Source organism: Salvelinus alpinus, chromosome 29 (assembly GCF_045679555.1).
Source record: "Salvelinus alpinus chromosome 29, SLU_Salpinus.1, whole genome shotgun sequence".
Taxonomy (NCBI): domain Eukaryota; kingdom Metazoa; phylum Chordata; class Actinopteri; order Salmoniformes; family Salmonidae; genus Salvelinus; species Salvelinus alpinus.
The window spans coordinates 111,188-132,282 of NC_092114.1; the positions used below are offsets into that span (position 1 = coordinate 111,188).

The window sequence follows — 21,095 nt, forward strand, 5'->3', positions numbered from 1 at the left end:
TTATCCTGTGGTTATTATATGGTTATCCTATAGCTATCCTGTGGTTATTATATGGTTATACCATGGTTATCCTATAGCTATCCTGTGGTTATATGGTTATACCATGGTTATCCTATAGCTATCCTGTGGTTATTATATGGTTATACCATGGTTATCCTATAGCTATCCTGTGGTTATTATATGGTTAGACCATGGTTATCCTATAGCTATCCTGTGGTTATTATATGGTTAGACCATGGTTATCCTATAGCTATCCTGTGGTTATTATATGGTTATCCTATAGCTATCCTGTGGTTATTATATGGTTATACTATAGCTATCCTGTGGTTATTATATGGTTATACCATGGTTATCCTATAGCTATCCTGTGGTTATTATATGGTTATACCATGGTTATCCTATAGCTATCCTGTGGTTATTATATGGTTATACCATGGTTATCCTATAGCTATCCTGTGGCTATTATATGGTTATACTATGGTTATCCTATAGCTATCCTATGGTTATTAAATGGTTATACTATGGTTATCCTTTGGTTATCCTATAGCTATCCTGTGGTTATTATATGGTTATACCATGGTTATCCTTTGGTTATCCTATAGCTATCCTGTGGTTATTATATGGTTATCATGTGGTTATTATATGGTTATCCTATAGATATCCTGTGGTTGTTATATGGTTATACTATAGTTATCCTATAGCTATCCTGTGGTTATACTATGGTTATCCTTTGGTTATTATATGGTTATACTATGGTTATCCTTTGGTTATCCTATAGCTATCCTGTGGTTATTATATGGTTATACCATGGTTATCCTATAGCTATCCTATAGTTATTATATGGTTATACTATGGTTATCCTATAGCTATCCTGTGGTTATTATATGGTTATACTATGGTTATCCTATAGCTATCCTATGGTTATTATATGGTTATACTATGGTTATCCTTTAGCTATCCTGTGGTTATTATATGGTTATACCATGGTTATCCTTTGGTTATCCTATAGCTATCCTGTGGTTATTATATGGTTATACCATGGTTATCCTGTGGTTATTATATGGTTATCCTATAGCTATCCTGTGGTTATACTATGGTTATCCTATAGCTATCCTGTGGTTATTATATGGTTATACTATGGTTATCTTACAGCTATCCTGTGGTTATTATATGGTTATACTATGGTTATACTATGGTTATCCTTTGGTTATCCTATAGCTATCCTGTGGTTATTATATGGTTATACCATGGTTATCCTTTGGTTATCCTATAGCTATCCTGTGGTTATTATATGGTTATACCATGGTTATCCTGTGGTTATTATATGGTTATCCTATAGCTATCCTGTGGTTATACTATGGTTATCCTATGGTTATCCTTTGGTTATCCTATAGCTATCCTGTGGTTATTATATGGTTATACCATGGTTATCCTTTGGTTATCCTATAGCTATCCTGTGGTTATTATATGGTTATACCATGGTTATCCTATAGCTATCCTATAGTTATTATGTGGTTATACTATGGTTATCCTATAGCTATCCTGTGGTTATTATATGGTTATACTATGGTTATCCTATAGCTATCCTATGGTTATTATATGGTTATACTATGGTTATCCTTTGGTTATCCTATAGCTATCCTGTGGTTATTATATGGTTATACCATGGTTATCCTTTGGTTATCCTATAGCTATCCTGTGGTTATTATATGGTTATCCTGTGGTTATTATATGGTTATCCTATAGCTATCCCATGGTTTTACTATGGTTATCCTATAGCTATCCTGTGGTTATTATATGGTTATCCTATAGCTATCCTGTGGTTATTATATGGTTATACTATGGTTATCCTTTGGTTATCCTATAGCTATCCTGTGGTTATTATATGGTTATACCATGGTTATCCTGTGGTTATTATATGGTTATCCTATAGCTATCCTGTGGTTATTATATGGTTATACTATGGTTATCCTTTGGTTATCCTATAGCTATCCTGTGGTTATTATATGGTTATACTATGGTTATCCTGTGGTTATTATATGGTTACCCTATAGCTATCCTGTGGTTATACTATGGTTAATCTTTGGTTATCCTATAGCTATCCTGTGGTTATTATATGGTTATACTATGGTTAACCATTGGTTATCCTGTGGTTATTATATGGTTATACTATGGTTATCCTATAGCTATCCTGTGGTTATTATATGGTTATACTATGGTTATCCTATAGCTATCCTGTGGTTATTATATGGTTATACCATGGTTATCCTGTGGTTATCCTTTGGTTATCCTATAGCTATCCTGTGGTTATTATATGGTTATCCTATAGCTATCCTGTGGTTATTATATGGTTATACCATGGTTATCCTATAGCTATCCTGTGGTTATTATATGGTTATACCATGGTTATCCTATAGCTAACCTGTGGTTATATGGTTATCCTATAGCTATCCTGTGGTTATTATATGGTTATACCATGGTTATCCTATAGCTATCCTGTGGTTATTATATGGTTATACTATGGTTATCCTATAGCTATCCTGTGGTTATATACCATGGTTATCCTTTGGTTATCCTATAGCTATCCTGTGGTTATTATATGGTTATACCATGGTTATCATATAGCTATCCTGTGGTTATTATATGGTTATACCATGGTTATCCTATAGCTATCCTGTGGTTATTATATGGTTATACCATGGTTATCCTATAGCTATCCTGTGGTTATTATATGGTTATACTATGGTTATCCTATAGCTATCCTGTGGTTATTATATGGTTATACCATGGTTATCCTTTGGTTATCCTATAGCTATCCTGCGGTTATTATATGGTTATACCATGGTTATCCTTTGGTTATCCTATAGCTATCCTGTGGTTATTATATGGTTATACTATGGTTATCCTTTGGTTATCCTATAGCTATCCTATAGTTATTATATGGTTATACTATGGTTATCCTATAGCTATCCTGTGGTTATTATATGGTTATACTATGGTTATCCTATAGCTATCCTATGGTTATTATATGGTTATACTATGGTTATCCTTTAGCTATCCTGTGGTTATTATATGGTTATACCATGGTTATCCTTTGGTTATCCTATAGCTATCCTGTGGTTATTATATGGTTATACCATGGTTATCCTGTGGTTATTATATGGTTATCCTATAGCTATCCTGTGGTTATACTATGGTTATCCTATGGTTATCCTATAGCTATCCTGTGGTTATTATATGGTTATACCATGGTTATCCTGTGGTTATCCTTTGGTTATCCTATAGCTATCCTGTGGTTATTATATGGTTATCCTATAGCTATCCTGTGGTTATTATATGGTTATACCATGGTTATCCTATAGCTATCCTGTGGTTATTATATGGTTATACCATGGTTATCCTATAGCTAACCTGTGGTTATATGGTTATCCTATAGCTATCCTGTGGTTATTATATGGTTATACCATGGTTATCCTATAGCTATCCTGTGGTTATTATATGGTTATACTATGGTTATCCTATAGCTATCCTGTGGTTATATACCATGGTTATCCTTTGGTTATCCTATAGCTATCCTGTGGTTATTATATGGTTATACCATGGTTATCATATAGCTATCCTGTGGTTATTATATGGTTATACCATGGTTATCCTATAGCTATCCTGTGGTTATTATATGGTTATACCATGGTTATCATATAGCTATCCTGTGGTTATTATATGGTTATACCATGGTTATCCTATAGCTATCCTGTGGTTATTATATGGTTATACCATGGTTATCCTATAGCTATCCTGTGGTTATTATATGGTTATACTATGGTTATCCTATAGCTATCCTGTGGTTATTATATGGTTATACCATGGTTATCCTTTGGTTATCCTATAGCTATCCTGCGGTTATTATATGGTTATACCATGGTTATCCTTTGGTTATCCTATAGCTATCCTGTGGTTATTATATGGTTATACTATGGTTATCCTTTGGTTATCCTATAGCTATCCTATAGTTATTATATGGTTATACTATGGTTATCCTATAGCTATCCTGTGGTTATTATATGGTTATACTATGGTTATCCTATAGCTATCCTATGGTTATTATATGGTTATACCATGGTTATCCTTTGGTTATCCTATAGCTATCCTGTGGTTATTATATGGTTATACCATGGTTATCCTGTGGTTATTATATGGTTATCCTATAGCTATCCTGTGGTTATACTATGGTTATCCTATAGCTATCCTGTGGTTATTATATGGTTATACTATGGTTATCCTATAGCTATCCTGTGGTTATTATATGGTTATACTATGGTTATACTATGGTTATCCTTTGGTTATCCTATAGCTATCCTGTGGTTATTATATGGTTATACCATGGTTATCCTGTGGTTATTATATGGTTATCCTATAGCTATCCTGTGGTTATTATATGGTTATACTATGGTTATCCTTTGGTTATCCTATAGCTATCCTGTGGTTATTATATGGTTATACCATGGTTATCCTGTGGTTATTATATGGTTATCCTATAGCTATCCTGTGGTTATACTATGGTTAATCTTTGGTTATCCTATAGCTATCCTGTGGTTATTATATGGTTATACTATGGTTAACCATTGGTTATCCTGTGGTTATTATATGGTTATACTATGGTTATCCTATAGCTATCCTGTGGTTATTATATGGTTATACTATGGTTATCCTATAGCTATCCTGTGGTTATTATATGGTTATACCATGGTTATCCTGTGGTTATCCTTTGGTTATCCTATAGCTATCCTGTGGTTATTATATGGTTATACCATGGTTATCCTATAGCTATACTGTGGTTATTATATGGTTATCCTTTGGTTATCCTATAGCTATCCTGCGGTTATTATATGGTTATACCATGGTTATCCTTTGGTTATCCTATAGCTATCCTGTGGTTATATGGTTATCCTATAGCTATCCTGTGGTTATTATATGGTTATACCATGGTTATCCTATAGCTATCCTGTGGTTATTATATGGTTATACCATGGTTATCCTATAGCTATACTGTGGTTATTATATGGTTATCCTTTGGTTATCCTATAGCTATCCTGCGGTTATTATATGGTTATACCATGGTTATCCTTTGGTTATCCTATAGCTATCCTGTGGTTATTATATGGTTATACTATGGTTATCCTTTGGTTATCCTATAGCTATCCTATAGTTATTATATGGTTATACTATGGTTATCCTATAGCTATCCTGTGGTTATTATATGGTTATACTATGGTTATCCTATAGCTATCCTATGGTTATTATATGGTTATACTATGGTTATCCTTTAGCTATCCTGTGGTTATTATATGGTTATACCATGGTTATCCTTTGGTTATCCTATAGCTATCCTGTGGTTATTATATGGTTATACCATGGTTATCCTGTGGTTATTATATGGTTATCCTATAGCTATCCTGTGGTTATACTATGGTTATCCTATAGCTATCCTGTGGTTATTATATGGTTATACTATGGTTATCCTATAGCTATCCTGTGGTTATTATATGGTTATACTATGGTTATACTATGGTTATCCTTTGGTTATCCTATAGCTATCCTGTGGTTATTATATGGTTATACCATGGTTATCCTGTGGTTATTATATGGTTATCCTATAGCTATCCTGTGGTTATTATATGGTTATACTATGGTTATCCTTTGGTTATCCTATAGCTATCCTGTGGTTATTATATGGTTATACCATGGTTATCCTGTGGTTATTATATGGTTATCCTATAGCTATCCTGTGGTTATACTATGGTTAATCTTTGGTTATCCTATAGCTATCCTGTGGTTATTATATGGTTATACTATGGTTAACCATTGGTTATCCTGTGGTTATTATATGGTTATACTATGGTTATCCTATAGCTATCCTGTGGTTATACTATGGTTATCCTATAGCTATCCTGTGGTTATTATATGGTTATACCATGGTTATCCTGTGGTTATCCTTTGGTTATCCTATAGCTATCCTGTGGTTATTATATGGTTATCCTATAGCTATCCTGTGGTTATTATATGGTTATACCATGGTTATCCTATAGCTATCCTGTGGTTATTATATGGTTATACCATGGTTATCCTATAGCTAACCTGTGGTTATATGGTTATCCTATAGCTATCCTGTGGTTATTATATGGTTATACCATGGTTATCCTATAGCTATCCTGTGGTTATTATATGGTTATACCATGGTTATCCTATAGCTATCCTGTGGTTATTATATGGTTATACTATGGTTATCCTATAGCTATCCTGTGGTTATATGGTTATCCTATAGCTATCCTGTGGTTATTATATGGTTATACCATGGTTATCCTATAGCTATCCTGTGGTTATCCTATAGCTATCCTGCGGTTATTATATGGTTATACCATGGTTATCCTTTGGTTATCCTATAGCTATCCTGTGGTTATTATATGGTTATACTATGGTTATCCTTTGGTTATCCTATAGCTATCCTATAGTTATTATATGGTTATACTATGGTTATCCTATAGCTATCCTGTGGTTATTATATGGTTATACTATGGTTATCCTATAGCTATCCTATGGTTATTATATGGTTATACTATGGTTATCCTTTAGCTATCCTGTGGTTATTATATGGTTATACCATGGTTATCCTTTGGTTATCCTATAGCTATCCTGTGGTTATTATATGGTTATACCATGGTTATCCTGTGGTTATTATATGGTTATCCTATAGCTATCCTGTGGTTATACTATGGTTATCCTATAGCTATCCTGTGGTTATTATATGGTTATACTATGGTTATCCTATAGCTATCCTGTGGTTATTATATGGTTATACTATGGTTATCCTATAGCTATCCTATGGTTATTATATGGTTATACCATGGTTATCCTTTGGTTATCCTATAGCTATCCTGTGGTTATTATATGGTTATACCATGGTTATCCTGTGGTTATTATATGGTTATCCTATAGCTATCCTGTGGTTATACTATGGTTATCCTATAGCTATCCTGTGGTTATTATATGGTTATACTATGGTTATCCTATAGCTATCCTGTGGTTATTATATGGTTATACTATGGTTATACTATGGTTATCCTTTGGTTATCCTATAGCTATCCTGTGGTTATTATATGGTTATACCATGGTTATCCTGTGGTTATTATATGGTTATCCTATAGCTATCCTGTGGTTATTATATGGTTATACTATGGTTATCCTTTGGTTATCCTATAGCTATCCTGTGGTTATTATATGGTTATACCATGGTTATCCTGTGGTTATTATATGGTTATCCTATAGCTATCCTGTGGTTATACTATGGTTAATCTTTGGTTATCCTATAGCTATCCTGTGGTTATTATATGGTTATACTATGGTTAACCATTGGTTATCCTGTGGTTATTATATGGTTATACTATGGTTATCCTATAGCTATCCTGTGGTTATTATATGGTTATACTATGGTTATCCTATAGCTATCCTGTGGTTATTATATGGTTATACCATGGTTATCCTGTGGTTATCCTTTGGTTATCCTATAGCTATCCTGTGGTTATTATATGGTTATCCTATAGCTATCCTGTGGTTATTATATGGTTATACCATGGTTATCCTATAGCTATCCTGTGGTTATTATATGGTTATACCATGGTTATCCTATAGCTAACCTGTGGTTATATGGTTATCCTATAGCTATCCTGTGGTTATTATATGGTTATACCATGGTTATCCTATAGCTATCCTGTGGTTATTATATGGTTATACCATGGTTATCCTATAGCTATCCTGTGGTTATTATATGGTTATACTATGGTTATCCTATAGCTATCCTGTGGTTATATGGTTATCCTATAGCTATCCTGTGGTTATTATATGGTTATACCATGGTTATCCTATAGCTATCCTGTGGTTATTATATGGTTATACCATGGTTATCCTATAGCTATACTGTGGTTATTATATGGTTATCCTTTGGTTATCCTATAGCTATCCTGCGGTTATTATATGGTTATACCATGGTTATCCTTTGGTTATCCTATAGCTATCCTGTGGTTATTATATGGTTATACTATGGTTATCCTTTGGTTATCCTATAGCTATCCTATAGTTATTATATGGTTATACTATGGTTATCCTATAGCTATCCTGTGGTTATTATATGGTTATACTATGGTTATCCTATAGCTATCCTATGGTTATTATATGGTTATACTATGGTTATCCTTTAGCTATCCTGTGGTTATTATATGGTTATACCATGGTTATCCTTTGGTTATCCTATAGCTATCCTGTGGTTATTATATGGTTATACCATGGTTATCCTGTGGTTATTATATGGTTATCCTATAGCTATCCTGTGGTTATACTATGGTTATCCTATAGCTATCCTGTGGTTATTATATGGTTATACTATGGTTATCCTATAGCTATCCTGTGGTTATTATATGGTTATACTATGGTTATACTATGGTTATCCTTTGGTTATCCTATAGCTATCCTGTGGTTATTATATGGTTATACCATGGTTATCCTGTGGTTATTATATGGTTATCCTATAGCTATCCTGTGGTTATTATATGGTTATACTATGGTTATCCTTTGGTTATCCTATAGCTATCCTGTGGTTATTATATGGTTATACCATGGTTATCCTGTGGTTATTATATGGTTATCCTATAGCTATCCTGTGGTTATACTATGGTTAATCTTTGGTTATCCTATAGCTATCCTGTGGTTATTATATGGTTATACTATGGTTAACCATTGGTTATCCTGTGGTTATTATATGGTTATACTATGGTTATCCTATAGCTATCCTGTGGTTATACTATGGTTATCCTATAGCTATCCTGTGGTTATTATATGGTTATACCATGGTTATCCTGTGGTTATCCTTTGGTTATCCTATAGCTATCCTGTGGTTATTATATGGTTATCCTATAGCTATCCTGTGGTTATTATATGGTTATACCATGGTTATCCTATAGCTATCCTGTGGTTATTATATGGTTATACCATGGTTATCCTATAGCTAACCTGTGGTTATATGGTTATCCTATAGCTATCCTGTGGTTATTATATGGTTATACCATGGTTATCCTATAGCTATCCTGTGGTTATTATATGGTTATACCATGGTTATCCTATAGCTATCCTGTGGTTATTATATGGTTATACTATGGTTATCCTATAGCTATCCTGTGGTTATATGGTTATCCTATAGCTATCCTGTGGTTATTATATGGTTATACCATGGTTATCCTATAGCTATCCTGTGGTTATCCTATAGCTATCCTGCGGTTATTATATGGTTATACCATGGTTATCCTTTGGTTATCCTATAGCTATCCTGTGGTTATTATATGGTTATACTATGGTTATCCTTTGGTTATCCTATAGCTATCCTATAGTTATTATATGGTTATACTATGGTTATCCTATAGCTATCCTGTGGTTATTATATGGTTATACTATGGTTATCCTATAGCTATCCTATGGTTATTATATGGTTATACTATGGTTATCCTTTAGCTATCCTGTGGTTATTATATGGTTATACCATGGTTATCCTTTGGTTATCCTATAGCTATCCTGTGGTTATTATATGGTTATACCATGGTTATCCTGTGGTTATTATATGGTTATCCTATAGCTATCCTGTGGTTATACTATGGTTATCCTATAGCTATCCTGTGGTTATTATATGGTTATACTATGGTTATCCTATAGCTATCCTGTGGTTATTATATGGTTATACTATAGTTATACTATGGTTATCCTTTGGTTATCCTATAGCTATCCTGTGGTTATTATATGGTTATACCATGGTTATCCTGTGGTTATTATATGGTTATCCTATAGCTATCCTGTGGTTATTATATGGTTATACTATGGTTATCCTTTGGTTATCCTATAGCTATCCTGTGGTTATTATATGGTTATACCATGGTTATCCTGTGGTTATTATATGGTTATCCTATAGCTATCCTGTGGTTATACTATGGTTAATCTTTGGTTATCCTATAGCTATCCTGTGGTTATTATATGGTTATACTATGGTTAACCATTGGTTATCCTGTGGTTATTATATGGTTATACTATGGTTATCCTATAGCTATCCTGTGGTTATTATATGGTTATACTATGGTTATCCTATAGCTATCCTGTGGTTATTATATGGTTATACCATGGTTATCCTGTGGTTATCCTTTGGTTATCCTATAGCTATCCTGTGGTTATTATATGGTTATCCTATAGCTATCCTGTGGTTATTATATGGTTATACCATGGTTATCCTATAGCTATCCTGTGGTTATTATATGGTTATACCATGGTTATCCTATAGCTAACCTGTGGTTATATGGTTATCCTATAGCTATCCTGTGGTTATTATATGGTTATACCATGGTTATCCTATAGCTATCCTGTGGTTATTATATGGTTATACCATGGTTATCCTATAGCTATCCTGTGGTTATTATATGGTTATACTATGGTTATCCTATAGCTATCCTGTGGTTATATGGTTATCCTATAGCTATCCTGTGGTTATTATATGGTTATACCATGGTTATCCTATAGCTATCCTGTGGTTATTATATGGTTATACCATGGTTATCCTATAGCTATCCTGTGGTTATTATATGGTTATCCTTTGGTTATCCTATAGCTATCCTGCGGTTATTATATGGTTATACCATGGTTATCCTTTGGTTATCCTATAGCTATCCTGTGGTTATTATATGGTTATACTATGGTTATCCTTTGGTTATCCTATAGCTATCCTATAGTTATTATATGGTTATACTATGGTTATCCTATAGCTATCCTGTGGTTATTATATGGTTATACTATGGTTATCCTATAGCTATCCTATGGTTATTATATGGTTATACTATGGTTATCCTTTAGCTATCCTGTGGTTATTATATGGTTATACCATGGTTATCCTTTGGTTATCCTATAGCTATCCTGTGGTTATTATATGGTTATACCATGGTTATCCTGTGGTTATTATATGGTTATCCTATAGCTATCCTGTGGTTATACTATGGTTATCCTATAGCTATCCTGTGGTTATTATATGGTTATCCTATGGTTATCCTATAGCTATCCTGTGGTTATTATATGGTTATACTATGGTTATACTATGGTTATCCTTTGGTTATCCTATAGCTATCCTGTGGTTATTATATGGTTATACCATGGTTATCCTGTGGTTATTATATGGTTATCCTATAGCTATCCTGTGGTTATTATATGGTTATACTATGGTTATCCTTTGGTTATCCTATAGCTATCCTGTGGTTATTATATGGTTATACCATGGTTATCCTGTGGTTATTATATGGTTATCCTATAGCTATCCTGTGGTTATACTATGGTTAATCTTTGGTTATCCTATAGCTATCCTGTGGTTATTATATGGTTATACTATGGTTAACCATTGGTTATCCTGTGGTTATTATATGGTTATACTATGGTTATCCTATAGCTATCCTGTGGTTATTATATGGTTATACTATGGTTATCCTATAGCTATCCTGTGGTTATTATATGGTTATACCATGGTTATCCTGTGGTTATCCTTTGGTTATCCTATAGCTATCCTGTGGTTATTATATGGTTATCCTATAGCTATCCTGTGGTTATTATATGGTTATACCATGGTTATCCTATAGCTATCCTGTGGTTATTATATGGTTATACCATGGTTATCCTATAGCTAACCTGTGGTTATATGGTTATCCTATAGCTATCCTGTGGTTATTATATGGTTATACCATGGTTATCCTATAGCTATCCTGTGGTTATTATATGGTTATACTATGGTTATCCTATAGCTATCCTGTGGTTATTATATGGTTATACCATGGTTATCCTATAGCTATCCTGTGGTTATTATATGGTTATACTATGGTTAACCTTTGGTTATCCAGTGTATCCACTTGTGTGGCTGAAATTGTATTTTTAGATGGTTCAATTAAATCTGTCTACCCACCTTGCGCTTGCGTGGGATTGGCTCGTCGAAGAGCAGGCTGCTGCCGTCCTGTTCGTCGATGGCGTCGTCGGGGGGCGGGCCGTTGATGCTGGGCATACGGAAAGGCTTGAAGCTGTCTGCGGAGAGCGGTGGGGAGGGGGTGGACGGGTTGGACTGGTCACTAGGGCCGCTCCAGCTCCAATAACCACTGCTGCTGTAACTGGAGGGGGTGAAGCCTCCACCGCGGTCCTTCCACGAGCCATTCAGACACTCTGGAGGGGGGAGAGAGACAAGGTCAGAAAAGTATTCAAACTTTATTTTCATTTACTGCAGAGTTCCTCTGTCCAGTGTCTGTGTTCTTTTTCCCACCTTAATATTTTATTTTTATTGGCCAGTCTGAGATATGGCTTTTTCTTTGCAACTCTGCCTAGAAGGCCAGCATCCCGGAGTTGCCTCTTCACTGTTGATGTTGAGACTGGTGTTTTGCGGGTACTATTTAATGAAGCTGCCAGTTGAGGACTTGTGAGGTGTCTGTTTCTCAAACTAGACACTCTACTGTACTTGTCCTCTTGCTCAGTTGTGCATTGGGGCCTCCCACTCCTCTTTCTATTCTGGTTAGGGCCAGTTTGTGCTGTTCTATGAAGGGAGTAGTATACAGCGTTGTACGAGATCTTCAGTTTCTTAGCAATTTCTCGCAAGCCTTCATTTCTCAGTACAAGAATAGACTGACGAGTTTCAGAAGAAAGTTATTTGTTTCTGGCCATTTTGAGCCTGTAATTGAACCCACAAATGCTGATGCTCCAGATACTCAACTAGCCTAAAGGAGGCCAGTTTTATGGCTTCTTTAATCAACACAACAGTTTTCAGCTGTGCTAACATAATTGCAAAAGGGTTTTCTAATGATCAATTAGCCTTTTAAAATGATAAACTTGGATTAGCTAACACAACGTGCCATTGGAACACAGGAGTGATGGTTGCTGATAATTGGCCTCTGTACGCCTATGTAGATATTCCATTAAAACTCAGCCATTTCCAGTTACAATAGTCATTTACAATATTAACAATGTCTACACTGTACTTCTGATCAATTTTATGTTCTTTTAATGGACAAAAAAATACTTTTCTTTCAAAAACAAGGACATTTCTACAGTTGAAGTCGGAAGTATGGAATAATGGAACACTAGTCACTTTAATAATGTTTACATATTTTGCATTACTCATCTCATATGTACAGTTGAAGTTGGAAGTATACACCTCAGCCAAATACATTTAAACTCAGTTTTTCACAATTCCTGACATTGAATCCTAGTTAAAATTCCCTGTCTTAGGTCAGTTAGGATCACCACTTTACTTTAAGAATGTGAAATGTCAGAATAATAGTAGAGAATTATTTATTTCAGCTTTTATTTCTTTCATCACATTCCAAGTTTGCATACACTCAATTAGTATTTGGTAGCATTGTCTTTAAATTGTTTATCTTGGGTCAAACATTTCAGGTAGCCTTCCACAAGCGTCCCACAAAAGGTTGGGTGAATTTTGACCCAGGGTTCTGTTGGGAGTACTGAATTTTGACCCATTCCTCCTGACAGAGCTGGTGTAACTGAGTCAGGTTTGTAGGCCTCCTTGCTTGCACACGCTTTTCAGTTCTGCCCACAAATTTTCTATGGGATTGAGGTCAGGGCTTTGTGATGGCCACTCCAATACCTTGACTTTGTTGTCCTTAAGCCATTTTGCAATAACTTTGGAAGTATGCTTGGGGTCATTGTCCATTTGGAAGACCCATTTGTGACCAAGCTTTAACTTCCTGACTGATGTCTTGAGATGTTGCTTCAATATATCCACATCATTTTGCTTCCTCATGATGCCATCTATTTTGTGAAGTGCACCAGTCCCTCCTGCAGCAAAGCACCCCAACAACATGATGCTGCCACCCCCGTGCTGGGATGGTGTTCTTCGGCTTGCAAGCCTCCCCCTTTTCCTCCAAACATAAAGATGGTCATTATGGCCAAACAGTTCTATTTTTGTTTCATCAGACCAGAGGACATTTCTCCAAAAAGTACGATCTTTGTCCCTATGTGCAGTTGCAAACCGTAGTCTGGCATTTTATGGCGGTTTTGGAGCAGTGGCTTCTTCCTTTCTGAGCAGCCTTTTAGGCTATGTCGATATAGGACTCGTTTTACTGTGGATATAGATACTTTTGTACCTGTTTACTCCAGCATCTTCACAAGGTCCTTTGCTATTGTTCTGGGATTGATTTGCACTTTTCGCATCAAAGTACATTCAACTCTAGGAGACAGAACGCGTCTCCTTCCTGAGCGGTATGACGGCTGCATGGTCCCATGGTGTTTATACTTGCGTACTATTGTTTGTACAGATGAACTTGGTACCTTCAGGCCTGATCTGGAAATTGCTCCCAAGGATGAACCAGACTTGTGAAGGTCTACAATTTTTTTCTGAGGTCTTGGCTGATTTATTTGGATTTTCCCATGATGTCAAGCAAAGAGGCACTGAGTTTGAAGGTAGGCCTTGAAATACATCCACAGGTTTACCTCCAATTGACTCAAATTATGTCAATTAGCCCATCAGAAGCTTCTAAAGCCATGAAATTATTTTCTGGAATTTTCCAAGCTGTTTAAAGGCACAGTCAACTTAGTGTATGTAAACCTCTGACACACTGGAATTGTGATACAGTGAATTATAAGTGAAATAATCTGTAAACAATTGTTGGAAAAATTACTTGTGTCATGCACAAAGTAGATGTCCTAACCGACTTGCCAAAACTATAGTTTGTTAACAAGAAATTTGTGGAGTGGTTGAAAAACGAGTTTAAATGACTCCAACCTAAGTGTATTTAAACTTCTGACTTCAACTGTAAGTGACCCCAAGCTGTTGAACAGTAGTGTATCCATGGCAACATGTGTAGAATTAGAGTACATTTGCATTAAAACAGCTACATATATTCTCCCTCCTTTACAACCCTACCTGAGACCATCAGTAATAAAACCCTCCTTTACAACCCTACCTGAGACCATCGGTAATAAAACCCTCCTTTACAACCCTACCTGAGACCATCAGTAATAAAACCCTCCTTTACAACCCTACCTGAGACCATCAGTAATAAACCCCTCCTTTACAACCCTACCTGAGACCATCAGTAATAAAACCCTCCTTTACAACCCTACCTGAGACCATCAGTAATAAAACCCTCCTTTACAACCCTAACTGAGACCATCAGTAATAAAACCCTCCTTTACAACCCTACCTGAGACCATCAGTTATAAAACCCTCCTTTACAACCCTACATGAGACCATCAGTAATAAAACCCTCCTTTACAACCCTACCCGAGACCATCAGTAATAAAACCCTCCTTTACAACCCTACCTGAGACCATCAGTAATAAAACCCTCCTACAACCCTACCTGAGACCATCAGTAATAAAACCCTCCTTTACAACCCTACCTGAGACCATCAGTAATAAAACCCTCCTTTACAACCCTACCTGAGACCATCAGTAATAAAACCCTCCTTTACAACCCTAACTGAGACCATCAGTAATAAAACCCTCCTTTACAACCCTACCTGAGACCATCAGTAATAAAACCCTCCTTTACAACCCTACCTGAGACCATCAGTAATAAAACCCTCCTTTACAACCCTACCCGAGACCATCAGTAATAAAACCCTCCTTTACAACCCTACCTGAGACCATCAGTAATAAAACCCTCCTTTACAACCCTACCTGAGACCATCAGTAATAAAACCCTCCTTTACAACCCTACCTGAGACCATCAGTAATAAAACCCTCCTTTACAACCCTACCTGAGACCATCAGTAATAAAACCCTCCTTTACAACCCTACCTGAGACCATCAGTAATAAAACCCTCCTTTACAACCCTACCTGAGACCATCAGTAATAAAACCCTCCTTTACAACCCTACCTGAGACCATCAGTAATAAAACCCTCCTTTACAACCCTAACTGAGACCATCAGTAATAAAACCCTCCTTTACAACCCTAACTGAGACCATCAGTAATAAAACCCTCCTTTACAACCCTAACTGAGACCATCAGTAATAAAACCCTCCTTTACAACCCTAACTGAGACCATCAGTAATAAAACCCTCCTTTACAACCCTACCCGAGACCATCAGTAATAAAACCCTCCTTTACAACCCTAACTGAGACCATCAGTAATAAAACCCTCCTTTACAACCCTAACTGAGACCATCAGTAATAAAACCCTCCTTTACAACCCTACCCGAGACCATCAGTAATAAAACCCTCCTTTACAACCCTACCTGAGACCATCGGTAATAAAACCCTCCTTTACAACCCTACCTGAGACCATCAGTAATAAAACCCTCCTTTACAACCCTAACTGAGACCATCAGTAATAAAACCCTCCTTTACAACCCTACCTGAGACCATCAGTAATAAAACCCTCCTTTACAACCCTAACTGAGACCATCAGTAATAAAACCCTCCTTTACAACCCTACCCGAGACCATCAGTAATAAAACCCTCCTTTACAACCCTAACTGAGACCATCAGTAATAAAACCCTCCTTTACAACCCTACCCGAGACCATCAGTAATAAAACCCTCCTTTACAACCCTACCTGAGACCATCAGTAATAAAACCCTCCTTTACAACCCTACCTGAGACCATCAGTAATAAAACCCTCCTTTACAACCCTACCTGAGACCATCGGTAATAAAACCCTCCTTTACAACCCTACCTGAGACCATCAGTAATAAAACCCTCCTTTACAACCCTACCTGAGACCATCAGTAATAAAACCCTCCTTTACAACCCTACCTGAGACCATCATATGCATCAGAAACAAGTGCATCTAACAGTACCAACTCAAACACATAGTGATTTCCAGCTGCATTGACTTTGAATGTTTGCAGTTGTTTTGAGTGGTAAAACAAACAAGACCCAATTTACAGTTGATTCCCTCCAGGGACTTAGTTTAGAGGCCTTGTGATTCATATAAAATGTACATTATAGCAGATGAAGAGGAAGTCTCTTTTAGATGTCACCGTGGTAACCCGAGATGTAGACGACCAAAGACAACACTCAGCTTCACTTGGTGGGAAACGCTGCACCCAGGGAGATACGTCGTTTCCATCTCTACAGCTGGTCCACATCATCATCATCATCATCATCATCATGAGTCATGACCTCAGCAAAGGAATAATGCATATGAAACGGGAAATGGTTAAACAAAAACAACTTCCTTTGTCAGTTCGTTCAGAGAGCAGCAGTAGAACACGTTCAGACGCTAGCTATTATGACAACAGTTTGCTCTATCAAATGTTGGATTGATGCCGTCTTGGGACAAAACTCCCTTCTAACAGAGATTCTTCATCTCAGTGTGATCACCTGTATAAAAAAAAGGATACATAAATAGAAACATGTTTGGTAGACTCACCACTGACTTTGACGGGAGGGCTCCTGACCAGCGGACTGCTGGACAGGCTGGTCAGAACCATGGCAGCTGTCACCTTCTCCATGTCCACTTCCTCCTCTGACTTCCTGTTAAAACAACACCAACAAACAGAGAATATTACTGGGCATGAAAACACAACAACAAACAGAGAATGTGTCTGTGTCCAAAATGGCATCATATACAGCTCTGGCCCAAAGCACTCTGGTCCCATGTGGCTCAGTTGGTAGATCATGGCGCTTGCAATGCCAGAGTTTGTCGGTTCGATTCCTACGGGGGACCAGTACAAATATTTGAAAATATAACTCACTCTGGATAAGAGCATCTGCTAAAAATGCCTACATAGGTCATGTGGCACTACATAGGTCATGTGGTACTACACAGGTCATGTGGCACTACATAGATCATGTGGTACTACATAGGTCATGTGGTACTACACAGGTCATGTGGCACTACATAGGTCATGTGGTACTACATAGGTCATGTGGTACTACATAGGTCATGTGGTACTACATAGGTCATGTGGTACTACATAGGTCATGTGGTACTACATAGGTCATGTGGTACTACATAGGTCATGTGGCACTACATAGATCATGTGGCACTACATAGGTCATGTGGTACTACATAGGTCATGTGGCACTACATAGGTCATGTGGCACTACATAGATCATGTGGCACTACATAGGTCATGTGGTACTACACACACAAGCGCAGTACTCCCAACAGAACCCTGAGAAAAAATGTCAGTTTGATTGCTGAACGGTGCTGTGATCAGTGTGGCATCGATGCTACAGTGTTCTAGGCTGAAGGCTTTGCTTTAATAGGGACCAGTATCCATTAATGAAAGCACGTGGTTCAAACCAACGTGGTTCAAACCAACAACCAGAACTGGAGAGGGTACATGTTGACAGACAGAACCAGAACTGGAGAGGGTATATGTTGACAGACAGAACCAGAACTGGAGAGGGTATATGTTGACGGACAGAACCAGAACTGGAGAGGGTATATGTTGACGGACAGAACCAGAACTGGAGAGGGTATATGTTGACAGACAGAACCAGAACTGGAGAGGGTATATGTTGACGGACAGAACCAGAGCTGGAGAGGGTATATGTTGACAGACAGAACCAGAGCTGGAGAGGGTACATGTTGAAAGACAGAACCAGAACTGGAGAGGGTATATGTTGACGGACAGAACCAGAGGTGGAGAGGGTATATGTTGACGGACAGAACCAGAGGTGGAGAGGGTATATGTTGACAGACAGAACCAGAACTGGAGAGGGTATATGTTGACAGACAGAACCAGAGCTGGAGAGGGTATATGTTGACGGACAGAACCAGAGCTGGAGAGGGTATATGTTGACGGACAGAACCAGAGCTGGAGAGGGTATATGTTGACAGACAGAACCAGAACTGGAGAGGGTATATGTTGACGGACAGAACCAGAGCTGGAGAGGGTATATGTTGACAGACAGAACCAGAACTGGAGAGGGTATATGTTGACGGACAGAACCAGAGCTGGAGAGGGTATATGTTGACAGACAGAACCAGAACTGGAGAGGGTATATGTTGACGGACAGAATCTGTCTATAGTCTGTTAACATCTGTTGCACCAGACAGACAGACGTGCTATCAACTTTCTTGTGGCTGACTGACTGTTAAACTCTCGAAGACAAATAGCTTAGTAGGGTTGGAGGGGTGTTGGGAGAAAGGCAATCCAAGAGAGAGTGAGAGAGAGAGAGGGTGGGGGAGAAGAGGGAGAGAGAGAGAGAGAGAGGGTGGGGGAGAAGAGGGAGAGAGAGAGAGAGAGAGAGCGTGGGGGAGAAGAGGGAGAGAGAGAGGGAGAGAGGATGGGGGAGAAGAGGGAGAGAGAGAGAGAGAGAGGGTGGGGGAGAAGAGGGAGAGAGAGAGAGAGAGGGTGGGGGAGAAGAGAGAGAGAGAGAGAGAGAGGGTGGGGGAGAAGAGAGAGAGAGAGAGAGAGAGAGAGAGAGAGAGAGAGAGAGAGAGAGAGAGAGAGAGAGAGAGAGAGAGGGTGGGGAGAAGAGAGAGAGAGAGAGAGAGAGAGGGTGGGGGAGAAGAGGGAGAGAGAGAGAGAGGGTGGGGGAGAAGAGGAGAGAGAGAGAGAGAGAGAGAGAGAGAGAGAGAGAGAGAGAGAGAGAGAGAGAGAGAGAGAGAGAGGGTGGGGGAGAAGAGGGAGAGAGAGAGAGAGAGAGAGAGAGAGGGTGGGGGAGAAGAGGGAGAGAGAGAGAGAGAGAGAGAGAGAGAGAGAGAGAGAGAGAGAGAGAGAGAGAGAGAGAGAGAGAGAGAGGGTGGGGGAGAAGAGGGAGAGAGAGGGTGGGGGAGAAGAGGGAGGGAGAGAGAGAGAGGGTGGGGGAGAAGAGGGAGAGAGAGAGAGAGGGTGGGGGAGAAGAGGGAGAGAGAGAAACCAATACCTTCCCTCCTTCCCACTCCCCAGACATCTGTGATTTAGTCTTTAATGATATAATGAGGAGCCACCCTGCAGCCTCCTCCCCCTCCGTTCCCCGTCCCAGCTCCAGCCCCCGTCCCAGTTCCCGACCCAGCTCCAGCCCCTTCCCAGCTCCAGCCCCCGTCCCAGCTCCAGCCCCCGTCCCAGCTCCCGCCCCCGTTGCAGCTCCCGTCCCAGCTCCAGCCCCCGTCCCAGCTCCCGCCCCCGTCCCAGCTCCCGTCCCAGCTCCAGGCCCCGTCCCAGCTCCAGCCCCCGTCCCAGCTCCCGTCCCAGCTCCAGCCCCCGTCCCAGCTCCAGCCCCCGTCCCAGCTCCAGCTCCAGCCCCAACCCCAACCCCCGTCCCAGCTCCAGCCCCGTCCCAGCTCCAGCCCCGTCCCAGCTCCAGCCCCGTCCCAGCTCCAGCCCCGTCCCAGCTCCAGCCCCGTCCCAGCTCCAGTCCCGTCCCAGCTCCAGTCCCGTCCCAGCTCCAGCTCCAGCCCCAACCCCCGTCCCAGCTCCCGTCCCCGTCCCAGCTCCCGTCCCCGTCCCAGCTCCAGTCCCGTCCCAGCTCCAGCCCCGTCCCAGCTCCAGCCCCCGTCCCAGCTCCAGCCCCCGTCCCAGCTCCAGCCCCCGTCCCAGCTCCAGCCCCGTCCCAGCTCCAGCCCCCGTCCCAGCTCCAGCCCCCGTCCCAGCTCCAGCCCCCGTCCCAGCTCCAGCCCCCGTCCCAGCTCCAGCTCCAGCCCCCGTCCCAGCTCCAGCTCCAGCCCCCATCCCAGCTCCCGTCCCAGCTCCAGCTCCAGCCCCCATCCTAGCTCCCGTCCCAGCTCCAGCTCCAGCCCCAACCCCAACCCCCGTCCCAGCTCCAGCTCCAGCCCCCATCCCAGCTCCCGTCCCAGCTCCAGCCCCAACCCCAACCCCCGTCCCAGCTCCAGTCCCGTCCCAGGTCCCGTCCCAGCTGGAGCTGGGGTAGAGGGGGGGTCCAGCAGAGGGGTAGAGGGGGGGGGGGTCCAGCAGAGGGGTAGAGAGGGGGGTCCAGCGGAGGGGTAGAGAGGGGGGTCCAGCGGAGGGGTAGAGAGGGGGGTCCAGCAAAAGGATAGAGTGTAGAGGGGCTCCCCAGTCTCTCTGATGTGGGCATATAGGAGGGAGGCTCATCGTTTATTACAGTTCCTGGTATGTGACGCTCATTTC

At 39.6% G+C, this 21,095-nt stretch overlaps 2 protein-coding genes across 2 annotated transcripts in view; one reads left to right on the top strand and one right to left on the bottom strand.

The window, feature by feature from the left end:
- The window catches only part of LOC139558484 (zinc finger protein 704-like), a 72,788-nt gene extending 55,095 nt beyond the window's left edge, over positions 1 to 17,693 (bottom strand). The window contains exons 1-3 of the mRNA XM_071373641.1: positions 17,644 to 17,693; positions 17,444 to 17,547; positions 12,026 to 12,276 (exon numbers count right to left, since the gene is read on the bottom strand). Coding sequence (XP_071229742.1) covers positions 12,026 to 12,276; positions 17,444 to 17,547; positions 17,644 to 17,693 — 405 coding nt within the window. The remainder of the gene's footprint in view (positions 1 to 12,025; positions 12,277 to 17,443; positions 17,548 to 17,643) is intronic.
- On the top strand, positions 17,692 to 20,954 carry LOC139558485 (uncharacterized). The gene is made up of 4 exons (XM_071373642.1): positions 17,692 to 17,719; positions 19,993 to 20,266; positions 20,348 to 20,521; positions 20,606 to 20,954. Exons 1-4 carry the CDS (start codon positions 17,692 to 17,694, stop codon positions 20,952 to 20,954), a joined length of 825 nt encoding a protein of 274 aa, XP_071229743.1.
- Positions 20,955 to 21,095: the final 141 nt, after the last annotated feature.